This window comes from Danio rerio, chromosome 11 (genome assembly GCF_049306965.1).
Source record: "Danio rerio strain Tuebingen ecotype United States chromosome 11, GRCz12tu, whole genome shotgun sequence".
NCBI classification, from domain to species: domain Eukaryota; kingdom Metazoa; phylum Chordata; class Actinopteri; order Cypriniformes; family Danionidae; genus Danio; species Danio rerio.
In genome coordinates, this window is record NC_133186.1 from 2,289,326 (window position 1) to 2,308,435 (window position 19,110).

Here is a 19,110-nt window from a genome sequence, read left to right on the forward strand (position 1 = left end):
AAACTCACACCTGAGTAATGCATGTGACTTCATTCTCCAATTGAGAGGCGTCTTTAAGCTGTAGTCACCAAAAAAGCCTTTTATATAAAGTGTTAAACACATTTCAGTTGTTCAGGAGTTTCTCCTTGTGTCATTTCATTGTTATTAGACACAACTCATTTTCCAGATTTGTTTTGTTTATTTTTTGCTTGTATTGTTTGGGTTTTTAACAAAATCTGTCTCAATTCAATGTCAACAGTTCATTTAGAAATATTATTCCCAGGAAAAAACAATGTGTTCAATACTTATTCTCCTTGCTGCATGTCGTGTATATATATATATATATATATATATATATATATATATATATATATATATATATATATATATATATATATATATATATATATATATATATATATATATATATATGCGCGATTAACCTGATCATGAAATGATACACACACACACACACAAACATAGACATACATTTTGAACTGTATATGTCCATTTATAGATTATCATTTCACACATGTATCTCTCCAGTGTTTTAAAATTATATTAGAGTAAAAAGGTCCTCAAAATACACAAAGTTTGTTGCTATAGAACTAAGAGGTTTAACCAGTTCAGTAATATATAAACATACGTGTAACGATAAAAAGAAAAATATTCAGTCATTACATAAAAATGCAGCAATCTTCAGTCAATAAACAGCAGACGTCCCTCCGTTTCCATCAGAAATGCCCAATTCAGTCCATTCAGCCGAGAGCCTCGTCCAACAGTAGATAATATGACACGTTAAAAAGCTGATATCATGTGGCGCAACAGAAACATCAGCGTGTTTTGCTCTGTTTGAGGTCGACCGCTCGTGAAGGCATTGCATAAAGTAAAATAAAATAAAACACTGCTCGAACTCCTCCATCGCAGAGATTACAGCGGAAAACACTACATCCACAGAGAAGCAACACAGCTGAGCTCCTTCACGATGCAATACGACCTTTACATGACTTTGGAAAGAAACAAAACTAAAAAGGCAGCCTCTCTGACCTGTGGCGATTCAGTCAAATAAAAAGTATATCATCTTTTCATAACAAAGGAGTAAAAAAAATCCAAACTAAAATAGTATAGAATACACATGAGCACATCCTAAGGCCACAAGATGGAATAATGTCGCACATATAAATCTGTACATAACATAATGTGGGTCTTTTGGACGTTTTCATTAATGTAGTCAAAATTAGTCGCACATTTTTGCCCATAATATCATCCAAAATCAGAAAATATTAATATATTAGCACATAGAAAATTCCTATTTTTGGGACCATTTAATTTTTAGTATTACATTTAGATTATTAACAAGCAAAACTATGTAAAAAGCTATTTATTAGTCTTGTTTAATACATTATGAAAATAAAAGTAGTCAGTTATGTTTGATTTATTAACAAAAAACAATAATTACTGTACTGAAGGTCTTGCATATTAAAGCATTTTAAACTTAAATTTGATTCATAATTGTAGTGTTTTTCCTGTTTATTAATTACTAGTAATTTCCAAAAGTCAGTAAAGCAAACTTTAAAAACCTTCAGTGCTTATGCATTTATCTAATTATCCATATTAGAGACCGAAATGCATATTCTTCTTAATAATATCAATCAAATATTCTAGTGTTGTCAGGTTATTAGAATTTGGTACCAATTGGTATTGTAATTTTAAAGACGTCTATTCCCCACTAACATTTGAATGTGTTCTAAAACAGCGCTGATTTGCTATTGTGTTCACGTGCTCAACAGAAATGACTGTGATTGGCCACGAAGGTCATCAGTTCACCGAACTCACCGCTGTTTACCGAGTGTAAACAAAGTCACGTCGATCAGCTGGTTTGTCTATAAGCTGACATGTGAGCGATCCACTGATGAACCGCAGCTTTAAAATGCTCGAGTGTCCTTGTCTCTGTGGTTACACTCAGTAAACATCGGTGAGTTCGGTGAACTGATGACCTTCAGGACCAATCACAGTCATTTCTGTTGAGCACGTGAACACAATGGTCAATCAGCACTGCTTATGAAATCGCTCAACAGCGCTCAAATGTTAACGGGAAAGGGACCTCTTCAAAATTTCAGCATCGATTGATACCGAATTCTAGTATCGTGACAACCCTAAAATATGCTAAATAATAAAAAAACAATCTGGTCCTAAAATAGGCTTCATTTTCTTAATGCAAATTATAATTTCTGATTGAGCGAGTTGACGATCAAACATGGTTTCTAGTCAGATTTGTATGACAAAGACAGAACAAACCAGCTGTTACACACATTAATATACACATCTTTCAATTTCACACACTTACAATATCAGATCAAATGTTGTCCTGTGGATGTGTGATGAGTGTGTGTGTGTGTTTCTTTGTGTGCTTCAGTGTTATAAACAGTCTATTACATAGTGTATGAATATCAGTTTATATATGACAGGTTGTACCACTTTTGTTTTTTGGTTAGTAACATATTTCCCACATCAGCCATGTGTGTGTGTGTGTGTGTGTGTGTGTGTGTTTTTGTTCCTCGTCTCTTTTTAAAGTACCATAAAACCCTCTAATTGTGTTACCAAAAAGTACAAAAGAAGCCTGGGTGGTCAAACCGTGTGTGTTTCTGAGGAGGGAAGCGGTCTGCACTCGGCAGTGGTGGTGTTCAGAGGTGTGTTGTCTTCTTAGGGCATGTCACACGGCCAGTCGTCCTGGGGCCGGATGCAGGGGGCTCCATGTGGGTGTGGGGGCCTGCGGAGGCTCCTGTGTGTAAGGGCACGGCTGCGCTTCGACTTTGGTCACGCCACGACCCTGACACAACCGCCGGTGTCTCAACAGTCTGTCTGTGCGTGAGAAATTCTACAACACGCACGTAAAAACGGAGTTAGAAGGAGTCTAATTTACAAAACACAATCAATTCCATGCAATTATCAACCTTGCCATGAAAAAAAATACAGTTTTCACCAAAATAGTGAAACCCTTTCTGGGTTTTTAGTGTGGGTTTGTATTTGACAGTCCTGTAAAAACACTCAGAAATGTCTCTGTCAGTGTTTTCAAACAATTATATTTGATTTACCAAAGTCACACAAGTGCTAATTTCACATCTGTCACATCCATAACCAAGCTTTTCCTTCATAAATACAAAGATAAAATAAAATCAATCATGTTTGTTCTCTAGAGAGAAACTCTTATCCTGTTGATTAGCATTGTTTCTCTTGGGTTGTGCAGTTTAATTCACAGAATTTCTACAAAGTATGTTGTATACTGTAAACTCACAGACATTTTTGGTCACATCCATAAAACATGCTTATTTCCCTTAATTAAACCATTTAAGATGTTTCCTGATTGATATTTTTGTGATCCATAACTCTGCGAATAACAGTTTTGGAAAATATAAACAGATGTTTTTATATAATGTTAACACTGACTTTCTCTGTGAATTTATGTTTCGAGTTTTCACTGCAAATATCACATCCATAACACTGGAATCACTCAAGTGGGCTAAATCAGATATTCTTAACCGGTGGGCCGCGGCCCACTAGTAGGCCTTGGCAATCCTGCAGGTGGGCGGTGAGATAGCTTAAAATAACTCTCAATATAATACTAGTGTAGCTCCCTGGTTCAATAAAGGATTGACTCTTTCACTGGTGTTTTCCCATGATTTATTTCAGTGCAGCATTCACTTCACTGACGCTGTCGTCAAAATCAAACACCTTATACCATAGGCCAAACACTGTACACCTTGCACCGTACGGCAAACACCGTAAGAGCTTGTATACAAAGAGAAAATGAAACCAAATTTAAGCAAATATGAAAACCATATACAAACAAACAGACATCACTTAAACTCAATATACAAACTCAATACAAACAAACAAACAAACATTAAACGAAGTGTCAGTAGCTTGTTCTCCAATCAAACCAGAAGCTAAACCTTTAGTCCGTAGCAGACCGCACAGCTGGGACGCCGTGATCATGTGCGATCTTTCTGTGTCTGTTTATATCCGTAATGGTAATTAATTCAAAATAAAAGACTTCTGGTTCTACACTGAACACTTCGAAACATAAATACCAAAAATATCAAATATACATATAATAAAGGAGATCGAGAGAGAAAAGTATATACACAATATAAACATATTGTAGAAAAGATGCAATAACAAAGACACCATGTCAAAGTTATTAACAACTATAATTTTAGGATTTGGGAACTCAACCACCATCACCCCATCAGATCAACGCGTATCAACAGATTTAGGGTGTTTTACTATATTTAACATGTGGCTGTATATTTATGAATAGTAGATATTTAATAGTAGATATTTAGTCAGTCCAGTTTAAATCAGAAGCCTCTCCCTGTTGACCTGTGGTTCTCTGTGAGTCGGTGTATGTTTAAAAATTTATATATATATATATATATATATATATATATATATATATATATATATATATATATATATATATTTTTTTTTTTTTTTTTTAAATAAATTAATTAAATGCTGATATTAGAAAGTAATAGAATAGAAGAAAAAATAAATACAAATAATAACAAATATATAATTTTATTTCAATTTAATTATATATAAAACTAATATATATATATATATATATATATATATATATATATATATATATATATATATATATATATATATACACAAACACACACATATATTAGTAGACTAATAAAGGGAATAGTGAATGACAGGATATAAGGTAAGATTTGGGACAGGGCAAAGGTACTAGGTCACACGTACAAAGGTATTTTTATAATTAAGAGTTTATATATGTATTAGGAGTTTTTTTTATATAAATAAAGAAAGAGTTTCACCTCCATTAAAAAAAAAATAATAAAATAAAAATAAAAACTCCCTCCACATGAAAACCAAAAACGTACTGTGATTCATGTTAAGGGTGCCAAACCAATAGGTGGCGATAAAACCTTTTTGTGCTGAGTTCATACCAAACGGCGTAGCATTTGCGCAAGTAAATTGCCTACAAGTCAATGCAAACGTGAGATCAAAGGTAGATTACTATCCTGCGGTGAAAATGACAAAGTGTGCGAAAGTTTTCTGAAATTGCGTCTTCCATGATTGGTGTGAACCCAGCCACGTTGGCCAATCAGAAAGAAGTAAAAAGTGGACACACGATCACACTGCAACCGAAGTTTCAGAAAACCTTTACCATGACTGGAGTTTTCAGAAAGTTTCGGTTTCAGTCACCTGACACTGAGCAACTCCATCATTAGAGAGGAGACATCTGCAGTTAAAAACTCGAATCAAATGCACAGAGAAAGTCTGTTCACATTATATTGAAACATCTGTATATATTTGCCAAAACTACCAACCACAGACTTATAAGATCAGAAAAATATCAGTCTGGGATTTTTTTCATGTTTGTGTGGAAAAAAGCCTAATAATCCAGAAAACCCAGCATGCTCTCACCTGTTGGCAGCGCTCACACTGGTAAGGCTTTTCTCCGCTGTGAACACGCTTGTGTCGCTCCAGATGATACCTCTGAATGAAGCGCATGTCACACATGTCACACGCAAACGGCTTCTCTCCTGTCAGAGGAACACACTGGTTATTAAAGCAAAGTACACCGTCAGTCCTACAGCATGCCACAACACACAATAAAAACCTTAAATACAGAGTATATTCAAGCTTAGCAATAAGTATGACTTCATACAAACTCGAGTTTGTAGAGTATATTCAAATTAGAGTGAAACACTGCTTATTAGTGAAGACCTGTTCTCACCAAGAATGAAAACTGTAAGAATAACTACTGTATATTAACATCCACATCAATGCAATATAACGTTCAGTAGTTCTGCCTTCTGTCCCTTTAAACGCTCAAGCTCGTTAAAGCAGGATTAATTCTGATTAGCTAAACGTTCAGAATTAATTCAAATGATATTATTCCTCTCTGTGATATTACCATAATAGATATGCTGTAAACCAGTGGTTCCCAACCCGATTCATGAGGGGTCTCTCTAGTTTCAGATTGCTTGTACAAATGAAACAGATAACAATTTAAGGATTAAACAAATTACTGAAAATTAATTTAATTAATAGGGAGACACGGTGGCTCAGTGGTTAGCACTTTGGCCTCATAGCAAGAAGGTCTCTGGTTCGAGTCCAGGCTAGTTGGCTTTTCCGTGTGGAGTTTGCATGTTCTCCCCGTGTTGGTGTGAGTTTCCTCCGGGTGCTCCGGTTTCCCCCACAGTACAAACACATGCGCTATAAGGAAACTGATTAACTAAATTGGCCGTAGTGTACGAGTGTTTGTATGAATGTGAGAGTGTATGGGTGTTTCCCAGAACATGGTTGCAGCTGGAAGGGTATCCACTGAGTAAAACATATGCCTGAATAGTTGGCGGTTCATTCCGCTGTGGTGACCCCTGATGAATAAGGCAATAATGCCTTTCCATAAACGCCACCTACTGTCCGAAAGTGCATTTACATTTTCATTCAGGATGTCTGCAGTGTGTTCAGATCACAGACTGGATCAGTTTAAAGCCAATGTTAGACTAAGCTTAAATCAGGATTTCACCAAGTCAAATGTAAGACTTAAGATCTTTCTAAGACCATCAAGAATGAAATTTCAGACTTCAATAGGGCTTAAGGCTGCAGACTTGTGTATAACAGATACACTTGCCGCATCAAAAAACTAAATTCTAATAAATTATTTCTTATTGTATTCTATTTAATGATTATTTCTCCACACATTTTAAATAATGTGTCAGAACAAGCAGACTCTAGTTCTATACGTATTATTTTTTCCAACATAACAAAAAAAAACCTTAACAAACAATGTATGCAGAACAGACTGCTATAATAATAGCTATAAATAGAAATTTGCTAAAACTTTAGCTAAAATGGTGTGAAGGATTCGGATTTCTGCTTTCCAGTCCGTCTCATCATGGACCAACGTTTATCCTTTTCATCATCCTGTTTCTCAGTATTTAACTGTGAATTGATTTTAATTAATGAATAAGTTAACACGTTGCTTAATATAAGAATGTTCAGTGCATTGGCCTGTCTCTTTATACCTATTTTCAGGAGCAGGCAAACTAGGTCAGAGGTCATGGAGACCTTGAGTGGAACTGAGGGCAGAGGACTGGAAGCAACTGTTTCTATTGATTTCGATGAGTTAATACTGTCTAAAATGTCTAAAGTGATTTTGCTATAGTTTTACGGTTAAATCTTTTAAAGTGATTCTACTTTTTATTCAAGATAGACTTGTGTAGTAAGAATATAACTGCCTGAATGTAGATTATACCAGTTTTTAACCAGTTTCGATAAAGACGGCTGAGAGTACACTCAGCCTTGGATAAGAAACAGATTATACTTTAAGTGTGTGTGTTCTATTTGATTGTTGATCCGTTTCACAGGTCTGGAGTCAGCTCTAATCAGTCTAAGGAATGTCTGACGTTTATGCTGAAGATATTGTTCAGAATATACGCATAAAAACCCCACGTGGAAATGTTCCTAGTCTATCTGTGTTTCAACCAATCAGATTAGGACACCTGTATGTGTGACGCGGTTAATGACGTTATTTGAGAGTATAATTGTTATTGATTGGTGATTGTAAGCAGAGCGGCCTAGGAACTCATTGCGAGTGTTAAAGCTGGCTTTTGCTGATGAAACTGCAAACTATCTTCAGTAAACTTGATTTATTTATTTACATCTCTGACTCCGGCTCTTCTTCATCTACCAGACTGCTCATTCTTTGGGTCTAACTGTAAACTATCCCTACAGGTGATTGGATGTGTAATGTAATGTGTGTATTTATATAGCGCATTTATTGTGTGTGGCCATACACCCAAAGCACTTCACAATCATGAGGGGGGTCTCTTCACACCAGCATCACAGTGCAGCATACAATTGGATGATGCGATGGCAGCCACAGCACAACGGCGCCAGTGCTTCACCAAACACCAGCTATTGGTGGAGTGAAGAGACAGTGATAGAGTCAAGTCGGTGGATGGGGATGATTGGGAGTGCATGATGGGTGAGGGCCGAGAAAGAAAATTTGGCCAGGACACCGGGGTTACACCCCTGCTCTCTACCAGAAGAACCATAGGATTTTTAATGACCACAGAGAGTCAGGACTTCAGTTTAACATCTCTGACAGTATGGCGTCCCCTTCACTATACTGGGGCATTAGGACTCACACAGACCGCAGGTTGAGCGCCCCCTGCCGGCCTCACTAACACCAATCTAGCTTTCCCATGTGGTCTCCCACCTGGACTGACCAGGCTCAGCCCTGCTTAGCTGCTTAGGGTCTACTCACACTATGCCATCCGTACCGTGCCCAGGCCCGTTTCCCGGATCGTTTGAGAAGTGTGAGTGCACTGAATCAGGCTCAAGCACGGTTCACTTGGCCGGCCCTGGCCCGGTTGGAAGAGGTGTGCCTGAGCGCGGTTCACTTGGGTTTTGGCGCGGTACACTTGTGTGTGAGTGCAAAACGCGCCAAAGCCCGAAACTGAAAGCGAGACGTGACTTTTAAGGGGCTGTTTCATATGGATTTATTAATCATTCTTACTGTTCAGTGATCGCAAACTGCCGTCGTTTATTAAAGACGCAAACTCCTCACTGCACGACAGCTGCACCTTCAGCAGACCTCCTCATTCTTGCAGCACGAGAGCTTTATGATTGTTTATGAGCGCCAAAAGTGGCGGATCTGTTCGGCGAAATATCTGACTGCGTGTCACCGCATCCCTAAGGACTGTTTGGCGAAATATTTGACTGCATATCAAACGACTGAAACGATATAACTAGAGAAATCTCCACTGTGCTGCTGAGTGAGAAAGCGCTTCTCACTGAACAGCCCAGCAGCGATGACGTAAGCGTGCCGAAGCCCGTTTGTGGTGTGAGTGCGGGCCGTCGGGGGAGACGGGAGAGGGGACAAGCGTGCTTTGGCCCGGTTTGAGGCAACTGTACCTAGTGTGAGTACGGCATTAGTGAGTGACCGGGGCTGCAGAGTGATATGGCTGTGGCAATGTGTTGGATCGATTAGGTAGCCTTACATAAACAATTGGAAAAATAAGACCTTTTAAAAATGATTTAAAACAAGACAATATTTCAGTGAATCTAAGACTTTTTAAGACCTTTTTGAAATTTAAGACCCAGCGGACACCCTGTTATATGCACTATTACAATTATTAAATGAAACAACTTAAGATAAACACATTATTTGAACAATAAGTCTTAGTAGATAACATTTGCACTACAAGACAACGTTTTTAACGTGCTCAACAAACGTTTTTATTCATTTAAATTTGGCCATCGTTGTAAAAATTATTATTTAAAGGTTCAGGACACCCTGGAGAACTTTTTTTTTTTTTTTACAGATTTGTTTGTGTTGAGCATCAGTTAAGACAATGTTAGCACCTGTCAGCTGTAATTGTGGGGGAAACTGGATAATTTTGAGCTTTTGTCAGCTAATTTCAGCTTCCTGGTTAAAAATGATTTTTGGGGTGGATCAAAATCGGCGACGTAGTGCAGTACTGCAAGTGCAATGATGACGCGTCAGTTTCTCATTATTATTCATAGCGGAGTTTTCTTATCCTATGAGAAGAGCCGGCTGCTTAATTATTCATGAGACCTGCCAGACCTGCCAGAGTCAAGCCCTAGCTGTGAGACACGTCACGGGCACACAGTATTAAGCTGTTCATGAAGGCTCATATGCGTTTGTTTCCATGATTTATGGGGTTTGTTGCATGTTTTCCCCTGCGATCTTGTCAGGGCCGATACAGCAAAGCTGTGTGTGCTGCTAGCATTTTTGTCGGGAGAGCAGCACGAGAATTAGAAAATGGCGGACACTGTCTTTTATCAGGAGTTCGTTTACATTCAGACACATCGCTGTGCTGTTGTGTTTGCCTAAATCCTCCAGATTACCAGCAGGACTAATGGTTAAAATAGACAGGTCAGGAGACCTGCTGCACTGAGTCTGCTAGATACAGGGATTGAGGGAGAAGTCCTCATTTATAGGGTTTACGTGAACACTTTTATCTTTATAATGATATAAATTGTGGTTATGTGTATATGAAATTACGAATAACAAATGTAGCAGGGCACTAAATCACAGTTCATTTCTTTGCATTTTAACTTTGTAAACTATAAACTCATGCGTCTCCTCACGGTTTGTCTCATTTTGTGAGCTAGCTTCGTTCGCTCACGTTCTCCCCTGCTGGCCACGCACACTCCTACCCGATGCTCGCGGAGCTCCACGCCCATTAATCATGCATCTTTTGAAAAAACTCTGAAGTAGACTTTAATCGAAAGTGGGGGGTGTCATGGCCCTTTAAATCTTCATCTTTTTTTTTTGAAAGGGGTCATTAGGAAAACTGAATGTTGAAATAGGAGTTTGCAGGAAAAAAGTTGTGAACCACTGGTGTAAACTCTCCACTACATCTTTATCATTACAGCTATCATCCTTGGTGTGAACGGGCTTTAAAATGGCACACTGAGGTTTTGGTTTCAGCTAACCTGGTTTGAGACTGAGGTTGTGCGTACTTACTTTAAAGTATAAATGCTTAAAAAGACACTGCTATATCAGTATGCAACACATAAATGACAGCAAACAAATGCAATATGCACAGAAATCAAACACCTCCACAGAGAAATGAGACCTAGATAATGCAAAACTTGATGTTATCAAACAAAAGGGAAATAACTAATGCAAAAAATAGTTATTAAAAAAGCTACATCATTGTGTTTGTTTCCGATCCACAAAATATATACAAACTCCAGCCCCAATCCAAGAATCAGAGTGCAGTGAAAGGACACATACCAGTGTGAGTGAGGCTGTGTCTTTCCAAGTGGTAACGTTGGAAAAACCTCATGTCGCACATGGAACAAGCATACGGCTTCACCCCTAAATGTAGAGTCAATTTTTAGTGAATGTCTTTACAAAACATCCAAAGCAGCAAACATTTTTTAAATGCTTTAACAATAAGTATATTCAATTCTGCATTTTTTACTCATTATGGTTTACACTTGCCATATTACAAAAGCAAATATTGTGAGAGCGGTTTAAAATATGAATACTGACATGATATTTTTTCGTTTTTTAGGGTTAAAGCAAATGTTTTCCTTAGTTTAGTAGGGGTGTAATGGTACACTTATTCGGCATGGGTCTTTTGGCTTGGTACGCATGTGTTGTCATGTGTGTCATTTTAACCACTGCATGTGCATAGCTTAATTTGATACTCCTGGTTTAATATAGATTCATTTTAATAATTGATTATTAAAACCCAAGTTCACTAGTAGTTACACATCAAGCAGCTTTGTGTTTAGCTAGATTTTAAAGACTCAAAATCTTAAATGCTGTAACTTTTGTTATTAAACTTGAAAAAGAAATGCAGTGAGTGGAAAATATCATTCCTACTTTACTACAAGTTATAGCACAAACTAGTAGAGGGCGATTTAAGTCTTTTCTGACAGTTTTAGTCATTCTGCAGGTGAAATTACCCTATTTAATAACGTATTTTTGCGTCAAACTCACTTCATAACTTCAGCTGAGTGTTTGAAATAAATCCTTCCATGGGATGATTGTGTTGTCATGTGATTATTAGCGATGGCAAATCAATATAAGCTGCTAAATCTTCTGTTTATAATGAAACGCTTTGGGGATTTCCTGGTTTCTTCTTCATGGGTGTTTGGAGATTCAGCACAAGAGCGCCCTCTGGCCTATAGAGGAGATTTACTACTGATTACACAACCGTGCTGTGTTTTCAACGTTTTTATTTTAACTAATCTCCCAGCCATAAAAATGTTAACATCGGCCACAGTAAAATAATTTATAAACAGCAGTATAGTGACGTTTTGTTTTCAACGTTTTGTTTGATAACTGTTTTCAATTGAGACGTTAAACCGAGGTCCTGACTCTCTGTGGTCATTAAAAATCTCAGGATGTCCTTCGAAAAAGAGTAGGGGTTTAACCCTGGCACCCTGGCCAAATCCACCCACTGGCCTCTGTCCATCATGGCCTCCTAACCCTCCCCATATCCTGATTGGCTTCATCACTCTCTCTCCTCTCCACCAATCAGCTGGAAGAGATTCCCCCCAATGTGTAAAGCGCTTTGAGTGTCCAGAAAAGCGCTATATAAATGTAAGGAATTAATATTATTATTATTATTATGTGATTTAACTTTACATTTACCTCAAACAAGTCGTTCAGTGTCCACAAGTCAATTATTATCTGGAAAAATGAACTCTAGAGAATAAATATCTGCACTCGATTACTAATGTTCTACTGTTAGCAATATCCTAATGACTTAATGCATGCTTAAATCTGTTTATATATATATATATATATATATATATATATATATATATATATATATATATATATATATATATATATATATATATATATATAAGCTGAATCTTGAAGCTGACTTATATTTGAAATCAATTTGAATTATTTGCAACTGATATTCATCTATTGTAGCCTTTAACAATATAGTAAAGTGCCAGTACTATGAAGTCTCTTTATATAGATTACAGCATTAAAGTTGTATATCGTATTTCTATTGACATTTGATTAAAGATTGATCCACAGACTGTGACTTAATTTGTGTGTACCGTTACACCCCTAATGTTGGAAACAAAACGACAGGCTGCAATGGGAATAATGATGGATTTGATTGCAGATAGACTGCACATCTAAATTAGGACATTCATAGCGTGCTAATCATTAATTAACCTCCTAGTGCTTAGCGGCCACATATGTGGACAGCACATTTTAGCTCTGAAGTGGCTGTTTAAAATACTTTGAATGTTTTATATTTTGTTACAGACACACAGTGTCATCATGCAACTGTTTTGCAGCATATGAAATGTCCCAAACACTATTTTTAACTGTCCAAAATGGGTGGGGAAAACATTGTTTTTACTCTCTGATAGTCAAAACATGTTCAAAAATGTTATATATGCATTACAAAACATTCAGGAAAAAGGGTTTAATGTAAATTTGGACCACGAGTCCACATATATGGACAGCATTTTTCTCTAAAAGTACGACATATCAAAAGATGATGCTTAGGTTTTTATTCTAATTAGGTTCCAATAAGCCCAAATAGCAAAGAGAAATAAAAAATGCTTGTAAAAAAACACCTTGGGCCTTAAGAGGTTAAATATGTCTGTTTTTGATTTTACACTTGTAATACTAACGTAATAACCATCTTAAGCTTTTACAGTTTACGCAAATAGAAATGATTTGATTTAGCATGCACAAAACTAGCACGAAGTCTAGAAAGATGTGTGCTTGAGTCGACACATACCCGTATGAGTGAGGCTGTGTCTCTGCAGGTGGTAACGCTGAAAAAACCTCATGTCACACATCGAGCAAGCGTACGGCTTCACCCCTGAATGACCAAAAGTTCATGCATGCGTTTCTTTTAATATAGTAATTTTGGTTACAAAAAACACTGCTTATGTTAAAGGTGCATTAAGGAATATTTGAAAAGCCTTTCTGACCATAGTGTTGGATGAACACACTTGCCGCCAATCATCAGTAAGGGGTGTGTCTAGTAATAATAGGTGAATTAGGAACAAGGCGGAGCCTGTTCAGGTTATGAGTGTGTTTGTTCTCGACATAAGCTCGATAGAAATGTGTGCTTCAGCCTACATTAGTGTGAAATCACAATGAAAGGTGTGTTTGACTGCAGTTTCTAGGTGAAATGAACACTAGGGGCAGTATGAGGACAAAAACTTTTGTTCCTTTTCACACTACATATTGATAAATAAAGGATGTGTACGGAGGTAAGGAGATATACGGTGTTGTCGTTGTGCTACAGAGGTTTGAGATAAAAGCAATGCAAAATCAAGGTAAAGCTGTGTGGTCGCAGTGCACTGTTTCTCTTACACCTGATTCTGAAAACACTACTGGTTGTATTCAAGCAAGGGTTTAGCTCAGTGGTTTGCTAGCTGATCTGTGTGACAAGCTCTGCCTTCTCCTGAACATGTACAAGAAAGATGAGTATCTGAAACGTAGAATAAAATGTACCCAGAGGAACATATTTTGAGTTTTGCAAAAATGTAGACAGCGCCCTCTAGTGGATTTGTCATCGAAATCTTCCAACGAAACCTAAAATATGTTGCTCTGTGTATGCTTTATTGCATGATTCAGATAGCAAATCCACTAGAGGGCGCTGTCTACATTTTTGTAAAATCAAAATGTGTCGCTCTGGGTACATTTTGTGAAAGTTTCGGCTGAAGCATGCATTTCCATTATGTCAGGACTGTTGTTGTTGTGCTTTTAAATATCAACATCATTTGGCTAAATTCACTTAGTGCACCTTTAAGTGCATCTCTGACAACCAAAAACAATAAATGTCAACTCCATCTCAAAGCAGATTAACTAAGATTGTAAAATATTCATTTTACATTTCACATTAAATTGTGCGTGCCACAATCTTTATAAATGATGCCTGCTCATAATGGTCTTCGATGATGAGATAAAGAACCAATCAAGATAAGGGTAATCCTTACTTTACGAATGATTCATAGATTCAAAATAGAGGTGCCACTACTGCCGGCATGGATGTTTTCCATTTATATATTTAATAAATTAATATTAAGCACAAGAAAAAAAAAACACAAACTCGAGTTTGTTGTAGTTTTTACAGATTGCGTCTCTTGACATAACATACAGAGAGCTTTGAGAGGCAACTCAACTAATAATAATAATAATAATAATAATAATAATACACAAGCAGAGGTTTGACCTACCCGTATGGGTGAGGCTGTGTCTCTGCAGGTGGTAACGCTGGAAAAAGCGCATGTCACACATGGTGCAAGCATAAGGCTTCACCCCTGAATGCACAAAGTAGCAGTGTATTAACCTTACCGACACCTGCTAACTGAAACCAAACGCACTAAAACAAAAGAATCCAAACTGAAACAAACACAAAATCTGCTTCCACTCACTACAGCCTAATCAGTCAAGTGTGAGCAACATGATCATCTACTAGACATAAAACACTCAAAAAGGAGCAAACTAAAAATAAATTGCGGAAATAATTTACTCAGAAACTGAACAGCAGTAATATATATATATATTTAATTTTTAATGGATCTGTCCATTTAATCATTTTACTACAAATAGAGCTGTGGTGCAAAATCATTTAGGAAATCGATTCTGGGATATTCAAAATGAACCGCTGCCGTCTCTTGAATCAAATCTGAACTCAGTTTAACAGCTAGTAATAAATTGCCGAGCGCTATCTGCTGTTAAAAACTAGCCTAGAGCACACAAGCCTAGAACGCCATCTGCTGTAAAAATCTAGCCTAGAGCACCATCTGCTGTTAAAAACTAGCCTAGAGCGCTGTCTGTCGTTAAAAATTAGCCTAGAGCGCCAGCTGCTGTTAAAAACTAGCCTAGAGCACACTAGCCTAGAACGCCATCTGCTGTAAAAATCTAGCCTAGAGCACTATCTGCTGTTAAAAACTAACCTAGAGCGCCATCTGCTGTTAAAAACTAGCCTAGATCGCTGTCTGTCGTTAAAAATTAGCCTAGAACGCCATCTGCTGTTAAAAACTAGCCTAGAGTGCTGTCTGTCGTTAAAAATTAGCCTAGATCGCCATCTGCTGTTAAAAACTAGCCTAGAGCACACTAGCCTAGAACGCCATCTGCTGTAAAAACTATCCTAGAGTGCCTTCTGCAGTAAAAACTAACCTAGAGCGCCATCTGCTGTTAAAAACTAGCCTAGATCGCTGTCTGTCGTTAAAAATTAGCCTAGAACGCCATCTGCTGTTAAAAACTAGCCTAGAGTGCTGTCTGTCGTTAAAAATTAGCCTAGAGCGCCATCTGCTGTTAAAAACTAGTCTAGAGCACACTAGCCTAGAACGCCATCTGCTGTAAAAACTAGCCTAGAGTGCCTTCTGCAGTAAAAACTAGCCTAGAGCACTGTCTGCTGTTAAACACTAGCCTAGAGCGCTGTCTGCTATTAAAAACTAGTCTAGAGCGCAGTCTGCTTTTAAAATCTAAAGCCTAAAGCACAGTAGCCTAGAACGCCATTTGCTGTAAAAAAAACTACCCTAGAGCACCATCTGTTGTTAAAATCGAGACTAGAGTGCCTTCTGGAGTTAAAACCTAGCCTAGACCAAAGTCTGCTGTAAAAAAAAAAAAAAAAAACTAGCCTAGAGCACTTCCTTCTGGTAAAAACTAGCCTAGAGAGCTGTCTGCTATTAAAAACTAGTCTAGAGCGCAGTCTGCTTTTAAAATCTAGCCTAGAGCGCCACCTGTAGTTAAAAAATAGCCTAGAGAGCCGTCTGCTGTAAAAAAAAAAATTGCCTAAAACACCGCCTTCTGGTAAACACTGGCCTAGAATAAAATCTGCTGTTAAAAAAAAAAAAAAATAGCCTAGAATGCTCCCTTCTGGTAAAAACTAGCCTAGAATGCCACTTTCTGGTAAACCTTAGCCTAGAGCGCCATCTGCTGTTAAACACTAGCCTAGAGCGCCATCTGCTGTAAAACACTATTCTAGAGCACAGTCTGCTGTTAGACACTAGGCCAGAGCACCATCTGCTGGTAAACACTATTCTAGAGCGCCATCTGCTGTAAAACACTATTCTAGAGCACAGTCTGCTGTTAAACACTAGCCTAGAGCGCCATCTGCTGTTAAACACTAGCCTAGAGCGCCATCTGCTGTAAAACACTATTCTAGAGCACAGTCTGCTGTTAAACACTAGCCTAGAGCGCCATCTGCTGTTAAACACTAGCCTAGAGCGCCATCTGCTGTAAAACACTATTCTAGAGCACAGTCTGCTGTTAAACACTAGGCCAGAGCACCATCTGCTGGTAAACACTATTCTAGAGCACAGTCTGCTGTTAAACACTAGCCTAGAGCGCCATCTGCTGTTAAACACTAGGCTAGAGCACCATCTGCTGTAAAACACTATTCTAGAGCACAGTCTTCTGTTAAACACTAGGCTAGAGCGCCATCTGCTGTTAAAAAGCAGCCTACAGCACTGTCTTCTGGTAAAAAAATAGCCTAGAGCGCCGTCAGCTGTTAAAAACTAGATTCGAATGCCATCTAGTAAACTGAGCTCATAATCGATTCAAGACGGACTAGAGATGCATTTTGAAAGTGTCAGCATCAGCTCTAACTACATACTTCTAGTTTGCTCAAAGGCAGGAGAGCTCAGATATGATCTAATAGGGGGGGAAGACAGAAAGACACATACCCGTATGAGTGAGGCTGTGTCTCTGCAGATGGTAACGGTGGAAAAAACGCATGTCACACATCGAGCAAGCATACGGCTTCACCCCTGAATAACCAGAGCAGAATATTAACCATGCGCAGAGTCTCAACAACACATGAGAACCAAATATCCAAATACCTAATCTTACATTGTCCATTTTTGTCATGCTAGCACAACTACTGCATGAGTAATATTAAAAGAGCTTCACAAAGAGTCCAATCATGAAAATTATTCTCCAAAAGAGCGCATTAAAGTCGTTTATTATCCATAAAAAAATCATCTTCAGGCTATTCAAGACGTCGTTGAGTTTTTAGTATATTTTTCTTCTCAAGAATGTCTCATTTCTATTAGTTTGAATGGGAAAAAAGTAAAAACTGTTAAGGTCAATATTATTAGCCCCCTTAAGAAATTATTTGTCTTGACACAGCGAACTACTGTTGTCCAATGATGTCCACGCCTCTATTTTGAAAAAAGTCAGGAAAGTGGGTGTGTCCAGCTCTGTCTAGGTGGGAGTGTCAGAGGAGGGAAAGGGGGAAGGGTTTGCATAAAAATGGAAGTTTAAGTTTGCTGAGGCAAAACAAACACAGACATGGGAGAAAGACAGTGACTGTGTTTACATGGACATCAGTAATTAAATTATTTGCCAAATTATTAATTTGCGGACTTTAACTGCAGTCTGGCACTTTCATTTTCAATTAGGAACATTTCCTGCATGCCCCTGTGACAATCGAGATATTGGATGCAAGGAACTGCTGGAAGAGTGTAGTTTTAGTGGAAAGTTCGCACGGCGGATGAAAAAAAACAAAACTCTTTGCCATTTTACAATAGATGTGGATTTGCATCATTGGCAGGGCTTCTGTTTGCCCAGTGACTGAAGTTTTATTGCTAAATAGCTAACATGGATTTTATTGAGAAAGTAGCTGTGCTTTAGGGCTAAAAAACAACGCAGATTCATTCAGCGCCATGTCTGAGGGTGCTTTCACACCTGCCTTATTTAGTTCGATTGAATCGCACTAGAGTTCGTTTTCCCTCTTGGTGCGGTTGGTTTGGGCAGGTGTGAATACAGCAATTGTACTCGAGTGCGCACCAAAAGCGGACCAAATAAGCGTACCGAGACCAGCTTGAAGAGGTGGTCTCGGTATGCTTTCAAACGAACCCTGCAGCGGTTTGTGGTGAGAATATGATCTGTACTAAAACAGTTCCAACCGCAAATAGTACTGCGCCTTTTGGACTAATCCAGCTGCCGTAGGCCGATGCGCTGTGCATTATGGGATATGGAGGAAAAATATTTGTTGACAGTGCTTTACCAACAGAGAGAGAGAGAGAGAGGGGGAAAACATTACCTGATGTTGGTAATATTTCCGCAAGATGAGCATGTCACAGTTTAGCTAAATTAATTCACGGCTCCACCTGAAGTGACGAGCGATGCATTAAAACACTGTTTTCCAGCCACGCTTTATTCTCGAAATGTATAGTTTGTCTAAAGCAGATACAGTCAGTCAGCGTGGTCGTCCCGGCAGAGTAAAAACGACATTTTGTATCTGCCGGTTTGTTTACTTGTAAGAGTTCATTGACATTTTCCTGCATGTGAATTCTGATTTTGTCAGATGACTGCATTTTGGTTCGTTTCAACTGGTTCGGACCAAAGCCAGCAGTGTGGTGTGGAAACGACCGAAAGACGGCAGAAAATACAAAAATGTATCATTTATTGCCCTTGGTCCGGACCAAATGAAGCGAACTACAGATGTGAAAGCACCCTGAGTCTACTTGAGCCTTTCAGAGGTGCACACAGCTCTGTGAATTCATCAACTATACCTGGATGATGGCTTCTGACTGAGCCGAGCCTAGCTATGGTACATAAACATGCACACAAAAAAGTAAGAGAGGGTGGAGCTA

General features: G+C 38.2%; 1 protein-coding gene across 50 annotated transcripts in view; it reads right to left on the reverse strand.

Annotated features, from left to right (window-relative positions):
- Positions 1-469: 469 nt before the first annotated feature.
- Positions 470-19,110, reverse strand: part of znf740a (zinc finger protein 740a) — a 45,153-nt gene continuing 26,512 nt past the window's right edge. For 23 of the 50 annotated variants that reach the window (XM_073916219.1, XM_073916220.1, XM_073916213.1 and 20 more), the window contains 6 exons: positions 17,197-17,280; positions 14,740-14,823; positions 13,290-13,373; positions 10,796-10,879; positions 5,443-5,561; positions 470-2,857 (listed from right to left, as the gene is read on the reverse strand). In XM_073916219.1, the coding sequence (XP_073772320.1) occupies positions 2,693-2,857; positions 5,443-5,561; positions 10,796-10,879; positions 13,290-13,373; positions 14,740-14,823; positions 17,197-17,280 (620 nt within the window). In that variant the 3' untranslated portion in view covers positions 470-2,692. The remainder of the gene's footprint in view (positions 2,858-5,442; positions 5,562-10,795; positions 10,880-13,289; positions 13,374-14,739; positions 14,824-17,196; positions 17,281-19,110) is intronic. The other 27 variants (XM_073916209.1, XM_073916208.1, XM_073916205.1 and 24 more) reach the window with 5 other exon arrangements.